This window comes from Oryctolagus cuniculus, chromosome 8, assembly GCF_051225735.1.
Source record: "Oryctolagus cuniculus isolate XC-2025 breed Fujian yellow rabbit chromosome 8, ASM5122573v1, whole genome shotgun sequence".
Lineage (NCBI taxonomy): Eukaryota > Metazoa > Chordata > Mammalia > Lagomorpha > Leporidae > Oryctolagus > Oryctolagus cuniculus.
This window is the reverse complement of record NC_142874.1, coordinates 20514236-20542040: the sequence shown is the minus strand read 5'-3', so window position 1 is coordinate 20542040 and position 27805 is coordinate 20514236. Positions and strand designations below refer to the sequence as shown.

Genomic DNA, 27805 nt, shown 5'->3' with positions numbered 1-27805 from the left:
TTTAGAAGTAAGATGAGAGAAATAGGAATGCTGGAAGATAGAAGTAAAATGGGAGAAATAGGAATGCCCGGAGATAGAGAAATAGAGAAATAGAAAGGCCTCCCTACAATACTGCAATGAGAAGGCTTGGATTCGGTCTGCCCGATTAGTGAGGCGATGAGCACCTGCGGCGGCTAGCAGCTTATGAGCTGCAGGTCACCGAAGATAGGCACGAACCAACACTAATAAGTCTCCCCCACAATATGGCAATGAGAAAGCTTGGATTCGGTCTGCCTGATTAAGGCGGTAAGCGCCAGCAGGTGGCTCGACCAGAGTGTGAGCCGCAGGTCACCGAACACAGGCACGCATCAGCGCCTAAAAACCTCCTCACAACATGGCGAAGAGAGGACCTGGATTCGGTTTGCCTGATTGATAGGACTTGTAAGAACCTGTGGCAACTCTAGCAAGTAGAGCAGAGTGTGTGCCGCGGGACACCGAAGACAGGCGCGTATCAACGCCAAAAATAAAAAGAAAGGGGGATCTGTGGGGAGCAAACCGGACTAGACTGAGTTACTGGAATTAAGACTTATTCTATGCATCTGCTCTCCCACAATATGGCGCTGGGAGAGAAGTAAACAGCTTCCGCACAGCTGCCTCCCTCCAGTTCAACCAATTAACTGTAGGACTTGCTCCTGATTGGAGGAGAGCAGCGTACTCGGCGTGTGGGCAGCCGAGTTAGGATTGGCGGAGGAGGACTATAAAGGAGGAGAGAGACGGCATGCACGAGGAACATCTAAGGGGAACATCTATCCGAATAACACCTGTGCAGCCCCCGAGAGAGCCGGCCGGCGGTGTGCCGCTCCCCTGCGGAAGTGGGGAATGTGGCCAGGGGGAACTGCCCTTCCACGGAGGTGGAAGGGATAGTAGCCAACCCGGGAAGAACCAGCAGCAAACCCGGGGAGGGCAGGGTCCTGTGTCGTTCCTCCACGAAGAGGGGGAGCGACAGTGGCAAGGACCCAATCGCCTGTGCCATCACTGCCACCTTCCAGCATGCTAGCAGGAAGCTGGAGCCAGCAGCAGGAGCCAGAACTCAAACTCGGGCACTGCAACGTGGGACCCAGGCATGGTGCTAGGCCAAACAGCTGCTCCCCGATTTTTCCATGGACTGTTTGAAGTTCCTCATTTGATTTAGGTTTCTTCACAACGGTAACCATTAAAGGTAAGTATAAACTCAACAAATTATGGGATGCATTTTCATCCACTGAGCCTGGATGAAAGGGGAGGCAGCTGGACTGACAGTTCAAGAGCAGGTGAGAAATGACCCAGCAGGAAGAAGAGCAAGAGGAAGCTCTAGGCAGAGAGGCTCAGAGGGGCCAGGAGAGTGTTGGCCTCGCGGCCCGTCTCAGGGGGGCCCCGGAGCACCAGGGGCTCGTGGAGAATGTCAACTCCTTCCACCACCAAGGCCACAGCACACACCCCAGACTCCATGGAGCCGTATCAGCTGCAATCTGCATCTCTAACAGGGGAAGGCTGGCCCAGCAAACAGCAGAGCTAACCTTGCGATTCCAAAGCATTCCTAGGTGATATGCACAGACAGAGGTATCAGAGGCGAAGGGAAGGGAGTAGGAGGGGATATATAGTGACGCTTATGAAATCCCTGCCAACTGTCTCTTCCCTGCTGGGTCTTAACACTCCCGCATTCTTACTGACAAACTGGGGAAACGTAGACAAGGCACAAGACACGCACAATACCATCCCCCAATTATAAACAGCTTTACTGAAGAATCAGTATACAGTAACACATTTGCTTTGTTTCAGGAAGGGGATTAAACTTTGATTTCCATGTATTTTTGTTTAATTTGCATTTATCTAGAAAAAGTAGCGGCACTGATTTTTGGTTTTGTTTTTTTTTTTTTTTTCAATAAATTTTTTTTTAATCTGACAGGTAGAGTTATAGACAGTGAGGGAGAGAGACAGAGAGAAAGGTTTTCCCTCCGTTGGTTCACCCCCCAAATAGCAGCCATGGCCGGCACTGCGCTGATCTGAAGCCAGGAGCCAGGTGCTTCCTCCTGGTCTCCCATGCGGGTGCAGGGCCCAAGCACTTGGGCCATCCTCCACTGCTTTCCCAGGCCATAGCAGAGAGCCAGACTGGAAGAGGAGCAACCAAGACTAGAACCGGCACCCATATAGGATGCCGGCGCTGCAGGTGGAGGATTAACCAAGTGAGCCACGGCACCGGCCCCTCAATAAAAGTTCTTATTTAAAAGAATACCATCGACATAGGCATTGTGGTACAATCGTGTTAAGCCACCACTTAGGAAGCCGGCATCCCATTTTGGAAGGTCTGGGATTGAGTTCTACCCTCAACTCCCCGCCCTGTTGCCAATCCAGTTTCCTGCTAACATGTTTGTGAGGCAGCAGGTGATAAGCCAAGTACTTGGGTCCCTGCCACACATAGGGGGAACCTGGATAGAGTTCTAGGCTCTTGGCTTCAACTTGGCTCAGCTCTGGCTATTGCAGGCATTTGGGGAGTAAACCAGCAAATGGAAAACCTGTCTCTCTCTTTTTCTTTCTCTCTCTCTTTCTTCGTCTGTCATTCTGCCTTTCAAATAAATATTTTTTAAAAAATAATAATACCAATGAGCATGCATCATTTAAGCAAATATTGCCTAAGCTGGAAATACAAAATTATCTAGAGATTACACAAATATTATCCCGGTTAAAGCTGGGATGGAGAAGGTGGTGCAGGCTGGAAATAATGTCACTTGCACAAAGTTGCCAATCACACATCTGGTCAACATGAGTTCAGTTCATAATTCTTCCATGACAGGTGCCAGAAATTATTTTCCTTGCTTCTCAGATGTAACAAAGGCGGGTTCAACAAAGACAAAGATGGGAAAATCTGAGGCCAGAGTTTGTTTCTACTGAAGTCATACTAACAGGACTGTACCCTCTTTGCTGGCCCTCCACCTGTCCAGCTCTCCCTCTCCCTGGAAAAGGTACTTTGGGGGGAGGGGGTGCTGAGAAGCAGCGAGTGTGTCTGTGACTCCCAGGCAGGGAAGCTCTGGTCACTCACTTAGAAGGTCCTGCCAGAGCTAGCCCTTGGCAGCCCAGAGGCAGCCCAGCCTCCGCCTGTAGGCTGAGCCCAGGTTTCTGGGAGGAATCCTAAATACAGGCAGCAGAATGTCGAGAATTTAGGTCAATAATCCGGGACCCTCTGCCTGAGGACCCTCTCCCCAGTGTCCCAGCCTGGATTGTTCATGACTGCACTTTCACATCCTACATTTTTCAGATTTGCTTGTGGGACTGGACTGCACCTTCAGTCATAGCAGGCCCTGGGAACAAGGGGGTGAGATGCAGACTCATGGAGAAAGGCAGCCACATAAACAAATCCCGGTGAGAGGAGGAATGCTCCCGTGACAGTGAGCACCGCCCTGGAGAACACAAAGCAAGCTTCTCAGGACGCATCCTCGAGAGCAGAGGGACATTGCCCGGGGGGGACCTGGGAGCAAAGGCAAGGGATCCCAGGCCTGGGGACAATTCAGAGCCAGGCACTGAACTGTCAGAAAACAAAATCCTGGGAACAAGGAGAGGGTGTGGTTGTACCAAGCATCCAAGCCAGATTACGGGGTGAGCCAGCTGGCAGCTTCCAGGGGCCAAGGGACTTGTGAATGACCCTGAAGCTATAACGGGTGGGGAAATGGCTCTTTCCCCCTCCCACTTAGAGCAAGAATTGCCTGCGGCAACCAAGCAGGAACTGAGAGCTGCCTCCTGTGCTTCTTCCTTGTAGACTCAGCTTCTCTGCAGCACTGAAAACAATGTTGGTTTGAAGACACCCAGTGCTGAGTGAGTATGTGTCCATCTAGTCCTGAGTACCTCCCTAACAGGAAGCGCTGAGAAATTACACGGAGATGATAAGAGTTCTGGCTCCCGACCTCACGCCCTACATGTGTTAACTCTTTCAGTCTCTATGAGCATCTGATGAGATGGACACTGCTACCGTCTCCACATCCCTGATGAAGACACTGAAGCACAGAGATGTCAAGTAACCTTTCAAAGTTCACACAGCAAATCTCAGAGCTAGAACTTGAGTCAGGGTCTCCGAGTTTCACCGTCACACTGTTCTCCCATACTGGCTTTTTACTCTGTCAGCATTCTTCACTTTATGGACCACTGTCAAGGTCTGAAGCAAAAGAGTGACTGTGGGGAGGGAGGTGGAGAGGTTCACTATGGAGCAATCTGAGAAAACTCAATAGAATGGAGAGAGGCTAGACACAAAGAGTGGGAGTCTCACCCAGCAGAGCAGACCGTGGGGACCTGAATTAAAGCCGTGGGATGTCTTTGCAAAGGAAAGGAGACTGCAGAGGTGGGAGCTGTGGGAACTCACTGCTGGTGAGGGCGGGGAGCAGAAAAATCAAAGGTTTTCATGATCAGGATAATGGAAGAATAGTGACTCTAAGAGAAAATAGTTGTTTCCAGAGAAGCTAAGCTTGCGGCCCTGGGTTCCACTGGGCAAAGGGACCCAGCGAGCAGGTGAAACTGAGAATGGAGCGCCACCAAAGGTCTGGAGCTAGAGCGACGGAGCCGGGAGACCTTGAAGAGAACTTACAGGGACACAGATCAAGGGCCGTGGTGACTGAGATGCCCATTCTGGGTTCCTCCCTTCTGTCCCCACCCCTGAACCCAATTCCAGAGAGCAGGACTCACGTCCAGCACCAGCCCACTGGCCATGACTTTCATGTCAGGGTTACCTACTCCACACATGACAGTCTTCGCCCCTTTTCTGAGACCTGCAGTGAATGCCTGCAGGTACTACCAAGCCCTTTCTATAAGATGCTTTTGGCTAGACATCCATCCCTCTGATAAAGTTTAATTTGTAAGTCAGGCACAGTCACAGATTAACAATAACTCACAAGAAAATAGAGCTATAATGATATACTGTAATAAAATAGCCATCGTCACTATTCTCACACATCAGGGTCCCAATCCCGGAAACTGTTCAAGAATGACTTGAACAAAACCCTGTGACAACATGACAGTTGATCTCTTTAACAGAGACACCACTGAATGGTGGGGTGGCAGATACAGTGTGGATGCTTTAGGGACGACTCACAGCCAGGGAGGATGGAGTGGGACAGCCCGAGGTTCCATCACACTACTCTGAACAGCTCGCAATGTAAAGCTTAGTGAACTGTTTATTTCTGGAATTGCCCATTTAATCGTTTTGGACTGAGATGGTGGTGGGTAACTGAAACCACGCAGGTGACAGGGCAGACGCCCGCTGCACACCTGCATCCTTCAGGAAGAACAAACACGTGAGGGCCCATCGCCTTAGCTTAGAGGACACAGCCCGGAAAACGACGACGACACGTATGGTCGACCTTTGCATTCTGATCCACAATCTTCTTCAGGTTTTTCAGCAGATGGTTATTGGGGCCGCCTTCTTTCTCATTGGCGTACACGATCCTATCCAAGTCTGGGAAGTTCCGGTTCAAATCTATTCCCTGGGCGTTGCTTCGACCCACAAACCAATCCTTGAGCTCATCAGGCTAAAAAAAAAAAAAATTCACAAAGATGCTCAGTTATTCGGCATTGTGTAACTATAAGGTCTCTATTCATGGTTTTTAAAATAAGTTTAAAATAAGGATTAAGTATTCATTTCAATGATATCCTCCCATAATGCAATTTTCACTATTTTACTTACAAAAGAATGAAGGTATCGATTTAAGGTACTTGTTTGGATATTTTGGAAATATTTTCGATGAATCATATTTTAAGTGTTAATAAGTATTTAAGAGGTATGTGTCATTCAATTTCAAAAATTCAGTATATATTAATTAATAATAGCATACATTCTGTATTTAGATTTAACTAAAATATTCATTGCCTCTAAATCACAGCAAACTATTTTTAAATATTTAGGAGAATCATTAAATAAGATTAGAAGCTTAAAATAAGTCCAACATGATTAATTCATATTTTAATAACACATCTCCTTCCAGTAGTCCTCAAGAAGAAAAACAAGCTCTAGAACAAAAGTTCTAGAGTCTTGCGATTTGAGGCATTTCTGTCCAATTTAAACGCTTCCTTTCACTGTGCTACAACCTAGAAACTTAATGAATTTCCAAGATACTCGGTTTAATGTTACAATGTGAATTTTGTTTTATGATTAAATTACTTCAAATCTATGATGGATTTTTAAGTTATGTACTCCTATATACCTTAGACTGTGAGAAATAAAAATCTGTAAGACACCAAACAACAATGATAATCTTTTATTCATCTGTCTTATAAGATCAAGATCACATTGAGACATCAAATAACTTAATTTTGTTACTAGAATTTTTCTCCTATAACTTTGGAAAGCATATCAATATTATACTTACTTACAGAAATTCACTGTGTGAGTAGATGTCAAACTACTGGGTCCCTGGATTTTCTTAATTGCAGCTACACACAAAAAATATTTACTTTAAAAAAAATTAAAAGCTTTACTTGTGTTCCCATACAATAGGAAAATTATTTCAAACTGAAGAAAACCGCAAATATTATATCCCCAATCCTGTCCAATCAAAATGAGAATACGCTCTATAGCTTCTCTTAAATACCATTCATTTCTAGCTCTCTAACAGCCAAAGTATATCACATTATTTTTAGTTTATTGGCAAGTAATTTTTTGTTTTATTTGTGTTTTTTTTTTAAGATTTTTATTTATTTATTTGAAAGGTAGAATTACAGATGGTGAGAGAGAGAAAGGTCTTCCTTCCGTTGGTTCACCCCCCAAATGGCCGCAACAGACGGAGCTGCGCCGATCTGAAGCCAGGAGCCTGGAGCTTCTTCCCAGTCTCCTACGTGGGTATAGGGGCCCAAGCACTTGGGCCATCCTCTACTGTCTTCCCAGGCCACAGCAGAGAGCTGGTCTGGAAGAGGAGCAACCGGGACTAGAACCGGTATCCAAACGGGATGCCAGCACCGCAGGCGAAGGATTAACCTAGTGTGCGACGGCGCTGGCCTCTGTTTTATTTGTTTGTTTGTTTGTTTTTCTCATGATTAACCAAAGATTAGACAGCTATTAAAACATTGGTCTGGCCAGAAGCTCTTCCTCCTTGGTTTTGGTAGAGGGCGCTGTGTCCCTGACTCATCCAGACAGAGCCGAGGGATTCCCCTTCAATACAGAGCAGTATTTTTCATACTGGCAAATTTTTAGAAGGAAATTTATCTAGTCACAAACGAGGATGAATTAATCGGAATTATTTAACAACACAAGCAAAACATTATTAAAAAATTAACTGATTAACCAAACTTCTCATTCAGTCTCTGCTGAAGAAGAAATTCTTTAACCCCTCACATTCTGGCTTATTTTCTTACCAGCCAGCTGAATTCTGTACCACTTTTACTCTCCAGTGAGCCTTGTGGAAACTCCAGATGACAGCATTACTTACAGATGCGTACATACGTACAAGCACACGGATCACGAGGAAGGCCAGCCCCACCTGACCAGCCGGGCACCCACCTGGGATGCTGCCTTCTCAAAGCCGTCGGGGTTCAGCGAAGGCATGATGTGGATTCGGGTGTTGTGGATCAGGTTGACGACTGTCTCATTCCCCTTCTGGTATTTGTTGCATAAGTGCTGGGCCAGGAAAATGAGCAGTTCCCTTCCAACAGCCTCATTACCGTGCATATTCCCAATGTATTTAAATTCAGGCTCACCTGGCAAGATCAAAAATAGAAAATAGAAAGACGTTTTCCATAATACCAAAGAGAAAGCAAATAGCACACACTGGTGACGATCTCTTCTCCCTACTGCCGGGCAACACATAGCCACAGCTTCCTTTCCTCCCTGAGGCGATGCCTGAGACATCTACCTTGCACATTAAAACTCTAGAAACATCCTTTCTCTCCTAGCCCTCTCTGCTCAGCTTCCCACCTGCTAGGGACTGAACTGTGTCCACCGACATTCATAGGTTGAAGGCCTAGTGCCCAGTGTGACTGTAATTTGGAGATAAGGCATTTACAGAGGTAATTTAGGTTAAATGAGGTTATAAAGGTGAGGTCATAATCCAACATGACTGATGTCTTTAGAAGAAGAGACAAAAGATAACTCTATTCTCTATTTCTATCTCCCTCCTTCCTTTCCTCCCTCTCTCTCTTCCCTCCACTCAACACAGGAAAGGCCATGTGAGGACATGGCAGGAAGGTGATGGCAAGTCAGGACAAGAGCCCTCAGCACTCAGTGGAAGCCCACTCAGTGGCACCTTGATCTTGGACTTGTAGCCTCCAAAACCATGAGAAAATAAACCTGTTGTTCAATCCACCTGGGCTGTGGTATTTCTTTTTTAATGACAGTCTGACCAGGCTACCCCACCACCAAAATCTATTAATAAGCTGCTAACATGACTCTTGTTGGCCAAACACTATATTTGGCATGTTTTCTTATTTGATCCCCACCAAACATCTACAAGTGTTTTCATTGATGAGCATGTTGAGGGCCAGGCTGCCTAACAGTCTGACCACACGACACAGCCCATGAAGCCAGGATTCAAATGCTGGTCTTCTAGTGTGGGCAAAAGTTTATGCTTTTGTGGCTTTTTTTTCCCTCTCATAGTGGTTAAAAGGAATCATCCTGGGTTCAAATCCTAGCACCAGTCCTTCCTGGATGGCTTACTTAGAGTTCCTCCAGGTCTCCGTGGTTCTCATCACCTATCTGAAATATAAAGATAGCAACAGACTTTCCCCTCAAAAGGTTACAGTGAGAACTAAGTGAAATCGTGAATGTAAACTCAGAACAGTGCCTGGCAATAAGCAAGAGCTACGTGTTTGCTGCGCTTGTTTTCCATGGTATCATGGTATTATTACTCCCCCATTTTATCTTGTCGTTGCATGGTGCTTTAGCACACATAATCTAGCTTTTCTTTACAACAGCTCACTGAAATATGGAAGGCAGGGACTGTGTTTTCATTATGGCTCCAAGGCTGCCTGAAGAGCACAGGTTGTGTTGAAGGGCTCGGCACCCAAACACAAATCGCAGTCGCCTGTCTCTGCTGCTTTCTAACGCGGTTTTGCAGGAGGAACGAGAAGGCAGAGCGAAGTGGCCCAAGGTAACCCTGGCGCTCTGCTCCTTTCATGCTCATCCAGCCCACAGGCCCAGCCTCTGCAGTCCGAGAATTCTCCCATCTGGGACCACATGCTCATGGCACGAGAAAATGAGCCGGAATTCCTTTTCTCCTGCGAATGCCCCGGTATCTAAAGATTCTTCGCCTGAGATTCTGAGTGTCTGATTTCAGTGGCTACTAACCCAGAACCCAGGTCCTCGTCCTCCTGTTGACCTCTCCGGCTGAGTTTATGCTAATCTTCATCTGCGGGTCAGATGGGGGTAGGAGCAGTGCTATTTATGACCTTTGGATTTGACTTGGACGGAGAGATTCTTAATAAAACCAGACTCGCCCAGAAGGTGCGAGAACAAACGAGAAGGCGTGACAGGAAGCAGTTCCTTGGCTTCTGAGTTCAGAAGTGACAGTAACTCTCTTCTTCCTGTGACTCTCACGCACTTTATACCACCCCCCCAATGTGTTAATTTCATTGAGGCACAGGAGGAGTTGCAGTAGCCCTTTATGTAAAGAAAAGGAGAGCAAGCAGCCAGGGAGGCGGGAGAGGCTGGTGCAGCTCTGAGCCTGGCCCACAACCCGGGAGCCAAGAGGAGCACACTGAACATTGCCTATTACTTCTCTGGGAGCAAGTGTTTGAAAATCATTTCAAGAAGAAATACCAAACTCCTAGTCACTTAGCCACGTTGTTTAAAGACGGCATTTTGTAAGACACACAGAGTAGACCCAAATCTTGGTGTCCAGGACGCTACAGAAGCCCCAAGAGTAAATAAGGTTTCCAAACGTAAGGAATACAGGGTCTGGGGGAAGACCCATAGCACCTGAGCACTGCTCAGAGGAGAGGGAGCACCAAGGAATGTCAGATCCGAAACTAGCCAGTCCCACGGTGTTAAGCTGCAGTGTTCCACCTGCCTCTCAGGACTGTCTCCAGGCCCCTTTCCCCTCAAAGCCAGAGTTATCTTTTTTTTTTTTTTAAGATTTATTTATTTATTTGAAAGTCAGAGTTACACACAGAGAGAAAGAAAGGCAGAGAGAGAGAATTCTTCCATCTGATGGTTCACTCTCCAATTGGCCACATCAGCCGGAGCTGCGCCGATCCAAAGCCAGGAGCCAGGAGCTTCTTCCGGATCTCCCACGTGGGTGCAGGAGCCCAAACACTTGGGCCATTTTCTACTGCTCTCCCAGGCCGTAGCAGAGAGCTGGATGGGAAATGGAGCAGCCAGGTCTTAAACTGGTGCCCATATGGGATGCCAGCGCTTCATGCCAGGGTGTTAACTCACTGTATCACTGTGCCACAGCGCCGGCCCCACAAGAGTTATCTTTACAAAACACAGTACTCATCAGGTCACCGGTACATGAAAACCCATCACTAACCTCCCACTTGCCTTCACAATTGACACAAAATTCTCTACAAGATCTCTAACTGCTACATGGTCTTGATAATGGAATTTGGCCCCCTAAAATATGTATCAAAATGTAGTCCCTTAAAGTTCCCTGAAAGTCCCATCTGGGGTGCCACATGTTATTGGAATTTGGGGTGCCATACAATATCACCATATGCTTATTAATAAGTTCCCAATATTAATAAGCCTGTGTGGGTTCTTGCCTAATATTCAGAGAATTCTGAATACTGGCATAAATGAACGAGGCAGCATGGTACATTTTAAGCTTTTATTAAGTGCAAAAGATGCATAAGTTAGGGGCTAGCGCTGTGGCACAGTGGGTTAAAGCCTTGGCCTGCAGAGCCGGCATCCCATATGCATGCCGGTTCGAGTCCCAGCTGCTCCTCTTCCAGTCCAGCTCTCTGCTGTGGCCTGGGATAGCAGTAGAAGATGCCCCAAGTCCTTGGGCCCCTGCTACTGGCTCCTGGTTTCGGATCAGCTCAGCTCCAGCTGTTCCAGCCATCTGGGGAGTGAACCAGCGGATGGAAGACCTCTCTGTGTCTCTCTGTCTCTACTTCTCTCTGTAACTCTTTCAAATAAATAAAATAAATCTTTAAAAAAAAAAAGATGCATAGGAGAGTGAGGGCTTTATCTATTAGAGAGAGGTAGATCTGGGTTCATACCGAGTACCAGGAATCAGCCACATGGAAAAGCATCTAGGCCAGGAAGCATGGGGCGGGTGGGGCCTTGCACTCTGGAGGCGCAGGGCTGCAGCCAGCCCCCTACTGGCTAGAGGCCAGTAGGTAAATGGCTGGACACACCCTGTCCCAGGCTTTTAACCCACTTCCAAAGGGGAGTGGTTAATTAACCTGATTGGCCGGTGGGCACTCAGGTGTGGCCAGTTAGGGGCATGAGGTCACACAGGGGCATGCCGAAGGCGTGGTCTAACAGCTCACAAACCTAATCAATTTTAACCTCTAGGCCTGTCTTCTTCAGTCTGGCCTGGGGTATTCCTGTCGCCCCTGAGGTCCCATGCCTTCCCTCCTCTCTTGCCTGGAATGTTCTCTGCTCAGACACACACGCTGCCCTCAGATCCTTCTAATACCGCACACATACAGCTTCCTCAGAGTAACTGTCGCCTAGTTCCAGCCCCTTTGCCAATTCTCATGCCTCAATCTGTAAACATACATTTAATGATGGGGCCATCTGGCTCCCCTACTGTCCCCCCAGAACTGCAAGGACCCTCAGCACTGGGATGGCGTCAACTTTAGCTCACTCGTGTGTCACCTGTACCAAGTGTAGTCTGGAACATAGAGCGCCACAGACAATGATTCAGTAAATTCACGAGTAAATGAATAAATGAAGAAGTCTGGCTTCCCCCACCCCAACCAGCCACGGCCACAGCCATGGACAACCTTCCTGGAACAGTGCAAGGGACTTGGGCATCAGGGGGCGACAGTCCAGGAGTGGCCGCTCCACGGAACACCCAGGCAGGAAGAGCCATTCTGTGGCGGTGCTGTGAACAGCTGATTTCCCACGAAGAAGATTAATCTCCATGGTCACGGCAAAGCCTCTCTCCTGGCAAGCAGCTCTCGGAGGCTATTTTTGTTGTACATTCTAAACAATGAGCTCCGAACAGACTTTGCCTGCAGCATCCTTAATCCACAAATAGGAATCGAATGGAAGAAACTGGGTTTTGAGGGAACCCCTTCTCTGTCTGTGCCCCTTCCGTTTATTTGAAATATTTTTTTTAAAAGGGAGAGCTCTTCATCACCACCTAATGTTCTTTTCTGCAGCTACAAAAGGCGGGTTTACAGCAGGCTGAGAGATGGCTGACGTATGCCTTCCTGTTTACGGTGTTTACAGAAGGACAAACCCCAGGTTTCACAGGGCTGCAGCTGCCAGGTGCGTCACTGCTGGTGGAGGCGCTGGGCAATGCATGCAGTCCAGAGCTAGCACATCTCTCTCCTGGCAACGGGAGCAAAAGGCAACAAGAAGCCGGGCTCCCGGGACACTTGGGGACGGCTGTCTGTGCATTCATATGTGGTCTCGCTCACTCTTGACCTCACCTCTGCTTCTTGCACAGTAATCCTGAGGTGCTGATCTGGCAATGGAGGAAGAGTCCTATTTGCACAGGGTGCGTGGCTAGGCAGGAAGAGTATTTCCCTGCATCCATCTTCCCACAATGTCATGTCGTGATCTTCCAGCAACTTCCCGTGACACAGAGCAATCATCTGACAAACGCAACCCAGCCCAGCGGGGCCGGATATTATAGTTTTATATGCTGTTCAGAACAGGTAATGGACCTGGTTGGATCTGCCTTCCCATCAGAACAAAATAAGAATAATTTCTAAGTTTTTAAAATTAGCTCCACACTTTTCATGAAGAAATAACAACACTAATTCCAAACTCCAGTGGGCAAAGAATTTGAAGTACAAATTAACTCTCAATTTGCCCAACTTATATATTATAAAGAACAAAAAATAAATCAATCAGAAAAGAAAGAAACTTAAAGCAAGGTCCATTCTTTGCCACAACTACTGCGAGAAAGACCACTGTCAGCAAAGCAATGAGACTGTCCGTGTTCCAGGAAATGTCTCCATGGCCCTAAAGGGACACACTCACGGTAACTGAGATTTCAGTCACATCCACGTAGGATCAGGCTCCTTGAAAAGAAAAAGAGGCTGCAGGCTGACGAGTGGCAGGCAAGGAGAAAGGCCCTGACTACCTTGCGCGCTGTCTGGAGTCCAGGACCAAACACGATCAAGGGTGCTACACCGGCCTCTGTTACTGGATGAGGTCTGTGTGCACTCACTGCCCCTCGCTGCCTTCATCAGGAGAATGGGTCTCTTGCTGAAAGCCAGAATTTCTTGGGTGAAAAACGTATCTGCAAGGTTCGGTTGAGGCCAGGTGTTGGTTGTTTGGTATCTCAAGCTCAGAGAGATGAGCTAGCCCTTGAAGGGAATGACATTGACCTGGCTTCAAATTCAGCTGCATCGAAGCAGCAAGCCACAGTGATTAGCAACAAGGATGTCAGAGCATGTGGATGACATCTCTGGAGAAAGAACAGTTCAGCACGCTGACAAACGGAAGCTAAGCATTGTCCAGCTACAGAAACCAGATCCCGGTAGGAGCCGATGTGTGGTATTACCATGATCCAATAAAAGACCTCTACTTTAAGAAAGAGAAACATCTGACGCCTCAAAAATAAAATGCTCATGGGCTGGTGTTGTGGCATAGTGTGTAAGGCCACTGCCTGTGACGACGGCATCCCTCATGGGCACCAGCTTAAGTCCTGGCTGTTCCTCTTCCCATCTAGCTCCCTGCTAATGGTCTGGGAAAAGCAGCGCAAGATGGTCCAAGTACTTGGGTCCCTGTCATCCATATGGGAATACGGATGAAGCGCCTGGCTCCTGGCTCCTGGCTTCAGCCTGGCCCAGCCCTAGCCATGGCCATCTAGAGGATGAACCAGCCGATGGAAGATTCTGTGTGTGTGTGTGTGTGTGTGTGTGTGTTTCCCTCTCTGTCTGTAACTACCTCTCAAATAAATAAATTTTTCAGAGATTTCAGACAGATAAATAAACAAATGTTTTGAGAGAGACAGAGAGAAAGACAGGGAGATCTTCCATCTGCTGGTTCACTCCCCAAACGGCCACAGTGGCCTCAGCTGGGCTGATCTGAAGCCAGGAGCCAGGAGCTTCTTCCAGGTCTCCCATGTGGGTACAGGGGCCCAAGCACGTGGACCATCTTCCATTGCTTTCCCAGGCCATAGCAAAGAACTGGATCAGAAGAGGAACAACCAGGACTTTAGCCAGCACTCATATGTCATGCCAGTGCCACAGGCAAAAGCTTAACCTACTATGCCACAGTGCTGGTCCCAATAAATAAATATTTAAAAAATAAAAATAAAAAGCTCATATTTTACACCCCAAAAACCCACATCCACGTGGATAAAGTTTAATGCCAAAGGCAAGCTAATAATGTCCCCAAATGGTAAAGAGAATTTATAGCTTAAAGACATCAGAGAGCTCCTAATGCATAGGTCTATGGACTCAGTAGGCTGAACTTGGAAGAAACGGGCCGTTGTCCATCTTTACCATGAAAGAGACCATATCACTCCATTATTTGGCTCAATGCTTAGTCTACCTCCTTTTCCAATATATTCTCCTCTTGGACATAGCAGGCAGGCTAAACACTAAATACAGCAACTGATCAGTTAGCTTTGAAGACTGCCTTTTTTTTTTTTAAAGATTTATTTATTTGAAAGTCAGAGTTACAGAGAGGGGGAGAGAAAGAGAGAGAGGTCTTCCATCCACTGGTTCACTACCCAAATGGCTGCAAAGGGCAGAGCTGCGCTGATCCAAAGCCAGCCAGGAGCTTCTTCCGGGTCTCCCACGTGGGTGCAGGAGCCCAAGCTCCTGGGCCATCTTCCACTGCTTTCCCAGGCCATAGCAGAGAGCTGGATGAGAATTCGAGCAGCTGGGACTCGAACCAGCACTCATATGGGATGCTGGCATAGCAGGCAGTGGCTTTACACACTACACCACAGCGCTGGCCCCAAGGACCGCTGTTAAATCTTAGAGTCAGTCATTCAATGACCTCCATATGGCAAGAAAACACCAGAGGGAAAAATCGCTAAAGGAAAATGAGGTAACAAATAGTTGTGGCTGGCGCCGCGGCTCACTAGGCTAATCCTCCACCTGCGGCACCGGCATACCAGGTTCTAGTCCCGGTCGGGGCGCCGGATTCTGTCCAAGTTGCCCCTCTTCCAGGCCAGCTCTCTGCTGTGGCCCGGGAGTGCAGTGGAGGATGGCCCAAGTGCTTGGGCCCTGCACCCCATGGGAGACCAGGATAAGCACCTGGCTCCTGGCTTCGGATCAGCGCGGTGCGCCAGCCGAAGGGGCCACTGGAGGGTGAACAAATGGAAAAAGGAAGACCTTTCTCTCTGTCTCTCTCTTTCTCACTGTCCACTCTGTCAAAAAAAAAAAAATGTGAGTTGTGAAATTCTATGCAAGAAGTACGGCATCATCATTTAGAAAAAAAAAAAAGTAGGTTAAGGATATTTTAAGAAAGAATTTGATTTTAGTAACAGAATTTCCCCATCTTTCTTTCTGAAAATAGAAAGGAGTCTCACACTGAAATGGATATGTTCTTCCTCCAACATCAAGCTTCAGTCAAAATGTAAGTACCCTAACAAATTTGGAAGGTATATACTTAACTCACTGATTACGCAATTTTTAAAAAGATTTATTTCTTTATATTATTTTTTATTTGAAACTCAAGAGTTACAGAGAGGGTGAAGGGGGGAAGGAGGGGGTGAGAGGAGGAGGGGGTGGGGGGAGAGGAGGAGAGGGAGAGGGAGGTCTTCCACTGCTCATTCACTCCCCAGGTGGCCACAAAGGCCAGCACTGGGCCAGGCTGAAGCTAGAAGCTTCTTTCAGATCTCCCATGTGGGTGCAGAGGCCCAAACACAGGCCAACTTCCACCGCTTTCCTAGGCTACTAGCAGGGAGCGGAATGGAAGTGGAGCAGCCATGGCACAAATCGGTGCCCATATGGGATGCCAATGTCGCAGGTGGTGGCTTTACTCACTATGCCATAACGCCAGCCCCCAATTACACAATTCTCAAAGCTGTTGGCACTTTCAAAATACATGTTCCTGCCACAAGTAATATACCTGGGAACTTCAAAATGCTTTTGCAAAATAAAATATAGGTTTATCTTTGGTGCAAAAATTTATGAAATTTATAAAGGCGTTTTTCATGACACACTTATTTTTAAATGGACTTCTGAAGACCCCTCATATGTATGGATTTCAATGTTTTTGGCAAAAAAAAACCTTTTATTTTAATTCCATTTTTCGGTACTTTTTGAAATCCACTCATACTAACCATAGTACTAGGTAGCAATAGTATCCCAAATACAACTCCATTTCTCAATAACGTCATGATAAGCACATGAGCAATGAAATTGAGCAATAAACAGTGAACGGCTATCCAAAGAAGCTTACTGCTGAATTGATCTGACTTACGCACCACTAAATGCAAGCAAATCAGAAACATCTCTGAAACAGATGGGCCTTTTAATCAATGATCTTCCTCCCTCACTGGTAAACCTGGGGTTAAGACATTAGTGCAACTAATTGTTTCCATCTGTTTGACATTCTAATCTATTATAGCCCGTGAACCAGCCCCACAGAAAACTGAACTCTGCAAGCTTCCTAGAACTTGTCAATAAGCACGTCATTAACTGGCTCATGTTTTAGCACATCCAAGCAGCCTAAAACACTGAGCGTATTCCTCAAGGAACTGCCAATCTCCAGGGGTCAAATAAACAATGGAAGAGGCTGGGTATGGTTATAAAAATAGATTCCTTTTCTCCAGAAGAAATGAGGAGAAAAATAGAGAAGGAGGGAAAAGAAACCAAGAAATAGCCAAGAAAAACAAAAAATTGTTGCAAAAGAAATTACAATGTAAAAAAGCATCATATTCTCTCCTCTCCTTCCTTCAGAATCATATCTTAAAACAACTAAATTAACATTTTAAAAATGAAGTCTTCATATTATTTTTAAGACTTTTATTTACTTGAAAGAGCTATAGAAAAAGTGTTCCCATCTGCTGGTTCATTTCCCAAATGCCAAAGCCAGAAGCTGAGACTCAATCCAGATCTCCCAGGTGTACGTCGGGGGTCCACCTACTCGAGCCATCACCTGCTGCCTCCTGGTATCTACATGAGCAGGAAGCTGCAAGTAACAGCAGAGCCCGGTATTTAACCCAGACGCACTGCGTGGGACTCAGGCATCTTAACCACTAGGCCAGAGGCCAAGCCTGCATCTGATATTTTTTTTAATGGGCAGTCAAAATGGCATGCATCACACAACGATTCTGCAGAGACATATTACAGAATTATTTTTGGAAATTTTAATTTTAAATTAGCTGCTTCTATAAGTTTAATGTTCTCTTATATATGACAATAAGATTATGATTGAAGAGATATTAGCTAAGATAGAGATTGTTTTAATGATAGTTTCATGACTTGAAATCTTTCTGTAGCTATTAGCCATCCAGAAAGACCAAGCATTATTTTTTTAAAAGTACTATAATAGCTACTGTCTACGTCAAATGCTTATCAGAATGCTTACGGTATCAGAATATTTGTTTCTAGTTATTTTAGATAATTCTCTCAGCAGATTCTGCTGTCTTTAATTAATATTCTTATTGAGCAAAATAAGACAAAATGTAAAGATAGACTTATCTAAGGGGTGAAGAATAAGCAGAGCTAAATGAGCTGCCACTGGAAGGGGAGAAGGCAGCATGAATGGACCCGGTTCATACACAGTGATTCTGGCTCGGGTCTCAGCTGATTCCGACATTAGCATATTTGGTTGTGAGTTGTGTTTCAGAGCCATTTCCATGAAGAGTTCATTGCATAGCTTGGGAAGGTTTGTGGGCAGCATCAAGCTCCTTAAGGTGGAAGGTTCTTCAGGTTGCTGAAGGTGGCTGTGTGGAAAAGGATTTGATTCATCCTGCAAAGCTCCAGAGGACAAAACCAGCATCAGGAACTGGAAGGTCCAGAGAGGGAGCATGCAGGAGAGCCGAAGCACAGACTCTTTCATTCAGAGCTATTGAAAGATGGAGAGGCGGTGAGGGGGGCCGGCGCTGTGGCCTAGCAGCTAAAGCTGCCACATGCAGCAACGGCATCCCATATGGGCCCTGGTTCGAGTCCCGGCTGCTCCACTTCCAATCCAGCTCACAGCTATGGCCTGGGAAAGCAGTAGAAGATGGCCCTAGTCCTTGGGCCCCTTCACCCACTTGGGAGACCCAGAAGAAGATCCTGGCTCCTGGCTTTGGATTAGCCCAAGTCCAGCCACTGCAGCCATCTGGGGAGTGAACCAGCGGATGGAAGATCTTTCTTTCTCTCTCTCTGCTTCTGTCTCTCTGTAACTCTGCCTTTCAAATAAATAAATAAATCCTTTAAAAAAAAAAAAGAAGGAAAGACAGACGGCTGCTGGGAAGCCTTTAGTTCCCCCACAAGCAGAAAGCTAAGAGGCATGCCCTAAAGTTGACAGGACAATCTCTGAAACATCTCGTTAACTCTATCAGAGCAGGGCCTACAACTCTTGTTTGACTGACTGTTGGAACTGAAGTTCCTAAGGTGGTCCTATATGTAATAGTTCTCAATAAAGGTCAGCTGACATTTTTTCCTTTTCTCTGAAACAGTGAGAAAACAGTTCACCAGACACCTAAGACGTGATTACAAAAGTAGTGGAAAAACACTCGTCTATTGCTACCAACCAACTCTGTGCCCACGAATGAACAGCTCATCCATGCAAAACTAAGTACATAAGAGGATGAGTAAAAGTGATGTCATCAGAACCTGTGTGGGTGGAAAACGTCAGTTAGAGCGTGGACAGATGCATTATAACAAGCTGATAAAGAGGTCACAATGTTAACCACCTTCGACAAAACCAACAATGTAAACACTGTGAACCATCTCTTCCCAGCAGATCCTTGGAGCATTGTGTTTAAAGAGTTATTTGTTGGTTTGAAATGTAGAGTTACAGAGAAGCAGAGAGAGAGAGAGAGAGAGAGAAAGAGAGAGAGAGAGAATATTACTCTTAAATAGATAGTAAAAAAAAAAAAAACACACAAAGCCTTGAGTTCTTCTCCTATGGTTGGTTATTCCAACCAATTTAAGCACTCAAGTGACATGGGATCATTTGCAGGGCAGTTAAATGGCCTCAGATGTGAGACTCATTCTATGTGCCAAACTGCATGACCAAAACCAGTATCTGCTAATGCATATACAATCCGAGGCAGGGAGAATATTATAGAGTTTCCTGGAATATAACCCTAAAATGCTCCAGACTATTCAGAATGCAGTGTTTTGCTCATCTCATTTCTAAATTCTATATTTAAATTTTAAATATACATTAAATAATTATGCATGGCTTTACATTTTAATGCACTTATGAATAAATTATGAGTAATCATGGATCCTCATAGAGTATCAGTATCATATTTTGTTTGTGGCTTCCTCATTAAAGTACTTTCAAGATTTTTTACTGACTGCAATTATTCTAATTTTACCTGCCACTCAGTCTCATCCATTTTCTGCTACTCTTATTTATTTCTCTGGAGACTAAGATGAGACCTTTAGAGAAATTTGTTTCTATAAAGAGAAGAAAGCAGTAAAATGAAAGGCAAAATCTACCATAAGTTCAAGTAGATAACTAAACAGATAAACTTAGCCCCTAACAAAGTCCTGAGATTTCTGAACATACAATACTTTTTATTAGTTTCTACTGTGTTCCAACTGTCCCTCCCCTTAGGGGTCCACTAATGGATCTCTATTACTTAAACATTCTACAGCCATTCAAAATTTAAAATATTGAAATATTTTGCTAAATAAAATACAAGGCACCTGACTTCAATGAAGAAATAGAGAATTACTATATTACTAAATATTAACTAATATTTAATTTCATGTGCCTCCAAAGTAAACATTAACACCAACATAAAATTTTATGCTGAACATTGTCATTGTTTTTGCTAATAAGTTTGTGATTATTTTTTAGAAAACTTTTATTTATTTATTTATTTTTTGACAGGCAGAGTTAGACAGTGAGAGAGACAGAGAGAAAGGTCTTCCTTTTTCTGTTGGTTCACCCCCCAAATGGCTGCCATGGCTGGCACACTGCACTGATTGGAAGCCAAGAGTCAGGTGCTTCCTCCTGGTCTCCCATGCAGGTGCAGGGCCCAAGCACTTGGGCCATCCTCCACTGCCCTCCAGGGCCACAGCAGAGAGCTGGCCTGGAAGAGGAGCAACCGGGACTAGAACCTGGGGTGCTGGTGCCACAAGGCGGAGGATTAGCCTAGTGAGCCTCGGCGCTGGCCTAGAAAGCTTTTATTTAATGAATATAAATTTCATAGGTGCAGCTTTTGGATTATGGTGGTTGCGATTCTTTTAAAACCATATAAGATTCCAACCTGGATGGCTTAAGATACCTTGTCAAAAAGATCCTTACTGAAACATTTCTTTGTGAAAAAAACAAAGAACTGTCTGCTTTCAAACTTGATGATAAAAATCATTGAAAATATCAGTCTTATTTTAAAAGATTTTCTAATGGCTTAACAACTCAGAAAAAGATAAATAACCATACCCAAAGCTTAGCAAGAGAAAAGAATTTATTTTCTGGGCAGGCCATTTGGTGCAGCAGTTAAGTGATCTCTTGGGACAGTCACAACTCATATCAGAGTACCAGGTTCATGTCCCACCCCTCTGCTGTCAATCTAACTTACAATTAATGTGAACTCTAGGAAGCAGTAGATGATGATTTCGTTGGGTCCCTACTACCAACATAGGAAACCTGGATTGAGTTTTTGGCTCCTGGTTTCAGCCTGGCCCAGGCTGTTGTAGGCATTTGAGGAATGAACCAGCAGATGGAAGATCTCTCTCTCTCCGTTTATCTCTTTCTTTCAAATAAAATGGAGATAAATAAAACTTTTAAAAACAATGTATTTAAAATGATCAGAAAAATTCCACGTGAACTTGCATAAAGCCAAGCCAAACAAACATAAACAAAAGCCTATATAGTTCTATCTGTATAGATACTTTCACCATGTATTTCAATTTAAAATTAAGAAATGTTGTATTTTCTTCCAACAATGTCTCTTCAAGAATTTCATGGAAAACACATTATGAAAAAATTATACAAGGATTTCAAAAATTTTTGCACCAAAATAATCTTTTTTTTTTTTTTTGACAGGCAGAGTTAGACAGTGAGAGAGAGAGACAGAGAGAAAGGTCTTCCTTTTTCCGTTGGTTCACCCCCAAAATGGCTGCCACGGCCGGCGCTGCGCTGATCCGAAGCCAGGAGCCAGGTGCTTCTCCTGGTCTCCCATGCGGGTGCAGGGCCCAAGCACTTGGGCCATCCTCCACTGCACTCCTGGGCCACAGCAGAGAGCTGGCCTGGAAGAGGGGCAACTGGGACAGAATCCGGCGCCCCAACCGGGACTAGAACCTGGGGTGCCAGCGCCGCAGGTGGAGGATTAGCCTAGTGAGCCGCAGCGCCGGCCTGACCCCCATCTCTTTCTATGTATAGTATATCCCATACTATAATCAACTCAAAATGAATCAAAGACTTAAATATCAGACCTGAAACTATGGAAATACTAGAAGAAAACAAGAGAAACACTTCAAAATGCCAAGCAATTTATTGAATGAGACCCCTAAAAGCAAAGGCAACAAAAGCGAAAAGTAGACAAACGTGATTATATAAAACTAAGAAGTTTCACAGCAAAGTAAAAACAGACTGGGAGCCAGAGATGTGGCATAGCCAATAAAGCCTTTGCCTGCAAGGCCGGCATCACATATGGGTACCAGTTCATATCCCGGCTGCCTCCCTTCCAGTCCAGTTCCCTGCTAATGGCCTGGGAAAAGTAACAGAAGATGGCCCAAGTATTTGTGTTCTTGCCACTGAGGTGGGAGACCCTAAAGAAACTCCTGGCTCCTGAATTTGGTCTGGCTCAGTCCTGGCTGTTGCAGCTACCTGGGGAGTAAACCAGTGGATGGAAGATTTCTCTCTCTCTCTCTCTCTCTCTGTTCTCCCATTCTATAATTCTTTCAAATAAATAAATAAATCTTTTTTAAAAAATAAACAGAGACAACTGACAGAAAGAAAACAGTTGCAAATTAGTCATCTGACAAAGGATTGATATCCAGAATATATAATAAACTCAAATAACAACAAAAATAAAAAATCCAGTTCAGAAATGAGCAAAAGAAGACGGGCATTGAGAGCAGCAGGTTAAGCCATGGCTTGGGCCCTCTGAATCCCATATTGAGTGCCTGGGATGAAGTCACACCTCTGCTTCCAATCTAGCTTCCTGACAATACTGTGCGCTGTGGGAGGCAGCAGGTAACGGTTCAAGTCCCTGCCACCCATGTGGGAGACCTGGATGGAGTTCCTGGGTCCTGGCTGTACCCTGCCCAGCCCTGGCTGTTGAAGATGATTGGGGAGGAGATTGAAGATCTATTTCCCTTCCTCTCTGTCTGCCATTCTGCCTTTCAAATAAATTTTAAAATAAGTAAATAAAATAAAAGAAGAAATGAGCAAAAGATATAAATATTTCCCAAAAGAAGAAATATCAGTGGCCCACAAATATATGCAAAAATGCTTAATACCACTAGCCACAAGGAAATGCAAAACAAAGCTAGGTGTAATTTCGTTCCTGCTGGAATAGCTAATATCAGAAAAAGACAAAAACTAACAAGTGCTGGTGAGTGTGTGAGAAAAGTGGACCTTTATACATTGTGGGTAGGAATGTAAATTTGTAAATCATTATAGAAAACAGCATGGAGTTCCCTAAAACAGCTTTACCTCTTCTGGTTATATATCTGAAGGAAATGAAATTCGTGTAAGAAACAGGTACCAGCTGCAAACTGATGAAATCTTTACTTAATATATACTGAATTGATCTTCTGTATATAAAGATAATTGAAAATGAATCTTGATGTGAATGGAATGGGAGAGGGAGCGGGAGATGGGAGGGGGTGCCCCCCCCTCAAATGGCTGCCACTGCTGGTGCGCTACACCAATCCGAAGCCAGGAGCCAGGTGCTTCCTCCTGGTCTCCCATGCAGGTGCAGGCGCCCAAATACTCGGGGCATCCTCCACTGCCTTCCTGGGCCACAGCAGAGACCTGGACTGGAAGAGGAGCAACTGGGACAGAATCTGGTGCCCCAACCAGGACTAGAACCTGGGGTGCCGGCACCGCAGGCAGAGGATTAGCCTAGTGAGCCATGGCGTCAGCCCCAAAATTCAGATCTTTAAGAGAAATCAAGGGGCCGGCGCCATGGCTCACTTGGTTAATCTTCTGCCTGCAGTGTTGGCATCTCATATGGGCACCAGGTTCTAGTCAAGGTTGCTCCTCTTCCAGTCCAGCTCTCTGCTGTGGCACTGGGAGGGCAGGGGAGAATGGAGGGCAGTGGAGGATGGCCCAAGTGCTTGGGCCCTGCACCCACATGGGAGACCAGGAGGAAGCACCTGGCTCCTGGCTTTGGATCAGCACAGCGGCCACTTGGGGAGTGAACCAACGGAAGGAAGACCTTTCTCTCTGTCTCTCTCTTTCACTGTCTATAACTCTACCTGTCAAAAAAAAGTTTAAAAAAAAGAGAAATCAAAATGAGATACTAGAAATGAAAAATTCAATAGAACCAAACAAAATGAAGTGGAAAGCCTTAACAATAGAGTCAATGAAGCAGAAGAAAGAATTATCCAACACAGAAGACACACGCAGGAAATTATACAGCTAGATGAAAAACATGAAGAAGAAACTAGAAATAAACAACACTGTAGGAATCTAGAGGATACTATCAAATGACCCAATATATGGGTCTTAGGAGTTCCTGAAGGTGTAGAAAGTAAGAAATGATTAGAAGGCCTTTTTAGTGAAATAATAACAGAAAACTTCCCTAATTTGGAGAAATAAAGGGCATCCAAGTAAAGGAAGCACATAGAACTCCTAATAGATATGACCAGAAAAGATCTTCACCATGACACACTGTAATCAAACTCCCCACAGTAAAACAAATAAAAGATTCTAAAATGTGCACAAGAGAAATGCCATTCACCATGGATTAAAGATCTGACTCTATGACCCAATACCATCAAATTATTAGAGAACATCAGAGAAACCCTGCCAGATATTGGCACAGGCAAAACACTTCTTGGAAAAGACCCCAGAGGCACAAGCAATCAAAGCCAAAATTAACAAATGGGATCACATCAATTTGAAAAGCTTCTGTATGCAAAAGAAACACTGAGGAGAGTGAAGAGTCAACCAAAAGATCGATCGAGAGAAACTATTTGCAAACTATGCAGCTGATAAAGAAGAAGAACTGAAATTAACTTCAAGATACAATGACTTTGAACAGCCATTGTCTGGACTGTTGAGCAACAGTTTTTTGTGTGTGTGTGCTAATTGTTGAACTCTTTACTTAGTGTAGAGTTGGTCTTCTGTGTACAAAGTTAAACAAAAATGGATCTTAGTGGAGAATGGGACTGCAAATGGAAGAGGAAGAGGAAGGAGGAGGAGGGATGGGAGTGGGAGTGGGAGTGGGAGGGCGGCTCTGGTGGGAAGCATCACTCTGTTCCTAAAGTTGTACTCGTGAAATGCATTAAGCTTGTATTCCTTAAATAAAAGGTTTATTGGAGGGGAAAACACACACAAGGACTCATCAGTCAGGATTGCTTTGCCTCATTCTGCATTTGCACCAGGCTGCTGGACTTCAACGACCAGCATTTACTAAGGATCTTTACCTCTGTTTTTGGCCACTGGTGCCCATCCTTTGAGAAAGCACTTCCTGAAAATCTCTCATAAACTCCACCATTCACAAATCCCAAGAAATCCAAAATCAATTCCATGTACTCTCCCAGTCACACATACTGGCATACACCTTAACAATTTTAATACATGTTACCCTTAAAGCCAGGATGAACTCACCGACCTCAATAGAATATTCCATCTTTTTAAAACCAATTCCACAAGAGTACTTCCTGAGAAATCATGAGAAAATTGAATTAAAAAATAAGTTTATTTGGTGCAAAAAATTTGAAATCCCCAGATAGTTTTTTCATACTATGCATTTCCATGAACTTTTTGAAGATCCCTTTTATATCCCATGCTTACTGTAGAAAATCAGGAAAATTTTTTAAAAAATGAAAATTTTGCATTCCAAGTGGCACAGCATAAGAAAGCTGTATGACTTGGTCTGAGTCATTGCAAACCATTTATGACCCAGATTAGATTACAAGGAGAAAGAAGTGGAAAAGGTAACAAATCTATCATCTTCTAGGCTTAAGGAATATTTAGCAACTTGGAATCTGAAGGAGAGTCTCCAAAGAAAGAGTGTCCAAAACTGGGAAAGCTAACATTGTATTTAGGTCCAATTTCAGTTGCTTTAAATGTCTCAGGTTTTTTTTCTTTTTTCCAAGTTAGAAATTGAGGCAGTCCAAATGCAATGTGGGTTTCTGGATTGGATCCTGGAACAGAAAAAGGACGTTAGTGGAAAAAGTGGTGAAATCTGAATAAAGTCTGGAGTTTGGTTCATAGTAATGTCTCTGTTGGTTTCTTAATTTTGACAAATGTATCATGGGAATGTACGAACTTAACACTGGGAGAAACAGCAAGGACTCTCTGTACTATCCTTGCAACTTTTCTGTATATTTTAAATTATTCCAAGATGAAAAGTGTATTTTTAAAAAGGAAGCAGTAATCTTTGAACTACAGATTCTAATGCCTGTGCTCTTGACATCTGCTGTGAAAGGAGACAGCGTTACAGTGTTTAGAAACAAGGTGACTTGGGATGGGGAGGAACCCAGCTGGTGATGCCAATTTTAAAACTTCAAAAGTGACAGCATGTTTGGTGCCAAGAGCCTGAACCTAAGAGTTGCCTAATCAGAGTTCCAGCTCTCTAACATTTACTGTGTTATGGTCTTGAGCAAGTTATTTATTCTTTTTTTAAAAAAGATTTATTTTATTTATTTGAAAGACAGTTATAGAGAGAAGCAGAGACAGAGAGAAAAGTCTTCCATCTACTGGTTCATTTCCCAGATGGCCACAACGGCCGGAGCTGCGCCAATCTGAAGCCAGGAGCCAGGAGCCAGGGGCTTCCTCCAGGTCTCCCACATGGGTGCAGGGGCCCAAGGACTTGTGCCATCTTCTACTGCTATCCCAAGCCATAGCAGAGAGCTGGATTGGAAGAGGAGCAGCTGGGACTAGAACTGGCGCCCATATGGGATGCCGGCGCTTCAGGCCAAGGCATTAACCCGCTGTGCCACAGTACCGGCCCCTCCAATTACTTTTCTTTAACTCCTGGTTGCAAATAGAAAACACCTTGTTCACTGTCATATAAGACCAAAAAGAAAAAAAAAAAAGGATTTCTTGGCAGGACTCTAGCAGGTCTTGGTAATTTTAAGGAAACTTCACACAACTTGGAATCGAAAGGGTCAGGAGCCTTGCTGCTTTGGGTAACCCTGAAGAAGCATGGTGTAGGCCTAGTTCTGTCCCAGTCCTTCCTCCCACTGATCAGCCAGAGAATGAGGGTCCCACGGGAGTCATGTGGCCATGAGGACTGATGGCTGGGAGAGGAAAGAGACTATGTAAATAGCTCACCTAAAGCACTCCCCACCTCCGCCCCGGCTTCTCCTGCCAGCCCTTTCTCTTGGTGCTTGTGGAGCGGCAAACTGCATCTAGTTCTCTGCTTACGTCAGCAGATTTTCTCACTTAAGCTTCAGGGTGGAATTTCTTCTCACCTCTTCATTCGCCTAGGCAGGAACTCCTTTCACTGGCCCACCCCGCTCCATCTTGAAGGCTGAGCTCCCCTCCAAGACTTGGCGTTGGCCAAGAGAAGGAATGGATCTAGTCAAAAGCCCAGGATAAAGTCCTGGACACAGGAAAGGAGTAGAAGCAAAGGATGTGCCCTGTGCACGTGCCAGGGGGTAGAGTGGGGGTCAGCACACCCTGGAAAGAGGGTACCCATCCACGGCTCCTGTGCGTCCTTGCTTGGTCCCTGACAGCCCTGGGGCACGCAGCCCGGCTCTGATGAGAGTGTTCATCTCAGGAAGTACATGGGGTTCCTAGGAGAGTTTCCACATGGTGGAACAGAGAGTTCACACAACAGTTGGGTTGTTGAAAAGGTTTTTAGAAACAAATTCACGGGGCTGGCACTGTGGCATAGCGGGTTAAAGCCATGGCCTGCGGAGCCAACATCCCATATGGGTACTGGTTTGAGTCCCGGCTGCTCCTCTTCCAATCCAGCTCTCTGCTATGGTCTGGGAAAGCAGTAGAAGATGGCCCAAGTCCTTGAACCCCTGCACCCACATGGGAAACCCGGAGGGAGCTCCTGGTTCCTGGCTTCCAATCAGCCCAGCTTTGGCCATTGTGGCCATTTGGGTAGTGAATCAGTGGATGGAAGACCTTTCTCTTTCTCTCTCTCTCTCTCTCTCTACCTCTCTACCTCTCTGTAACTCTGCCTTTCAAATAATAAATAAGTAAATCTTAAAGCACACACATTCACACGAAATTCCATACCTGGACTGTGTGCATGTCTGTCACCAATTTGCTCTTAGAATTGTGCCTCATCTAGTCTCTGCCCTGCCTTAAGTGCAGCGGTGTCTGCCCCCTGCAGGCTTCTGTCTGGATTGGACCACAAAGAGTCCTGTGGTCTCGCACAAAGAGAGGGAAGGGAGCAGTGTGAAGCCCTCATTGTGTCAGGTAGTGCCTTCCACAGTAGCCTTGTCACCTCCTGGTTCCATTTCCCACCAGGAAGGTGCACCG

General features: G+C 45.2%; 1 protein-coding gene and 1 long non-coding RNA gene across 7 annotated transcripts in view; one reads left to right on the top strand and one right to left on the bottom strand.

Moving 5' to 3' along the window:
* Positions 1–27805, bottom strand: part of LOC149124884 (carboxypeptidase E-like) — a 237425-nt gene that overhangs the window by 19284 nt on the left and 190336 nt on the right. For 2 of the 5 annotated variants that reach the window (XM_089302000.1, XM_089302004.1), the window contains exons 1-3: positions 13194–13420; positions 7493–7689; positions 5361–5528 (exon numbers count right to left, since the gene is read on the bottom strand). In XM_089302000.1, coding sequence (XP_089158126.1) covers positions 5361–5528; positions 7493–7689; positions 13194–13299 — 471 coding nt within the window. In that variant the 5' untranslated portion in view covers positions 13300–13420. Of the gene's footprint in view, positions 1–5360; positions 5529–7492; positions 7690–11148; positions 11291–13090; positions 13421–27805 lie in introns of those variants that run through there. The other 3 variants (XM_089302003.1, XM_089302001.1, XM_089302002.1) reach the window with 3 other exon arrangements.
* On the top strand, positions 712–5320 carry LOC149124887 (uncharacterized). Of its 2 annotated transcripts, none has more exons than XR_016211630.1 (3): positions 712–1198; positions 3705–3829; positions 3945–5320. It is a non-coding gene; the product is annotated as an uncharacterized LOC149124887 (long non-coding RNA). The 2 variants fall into 2 exon arrangements; XR_016211629.1 differs by having other exon boundaries at positions 713–1198; positions 3705–3825.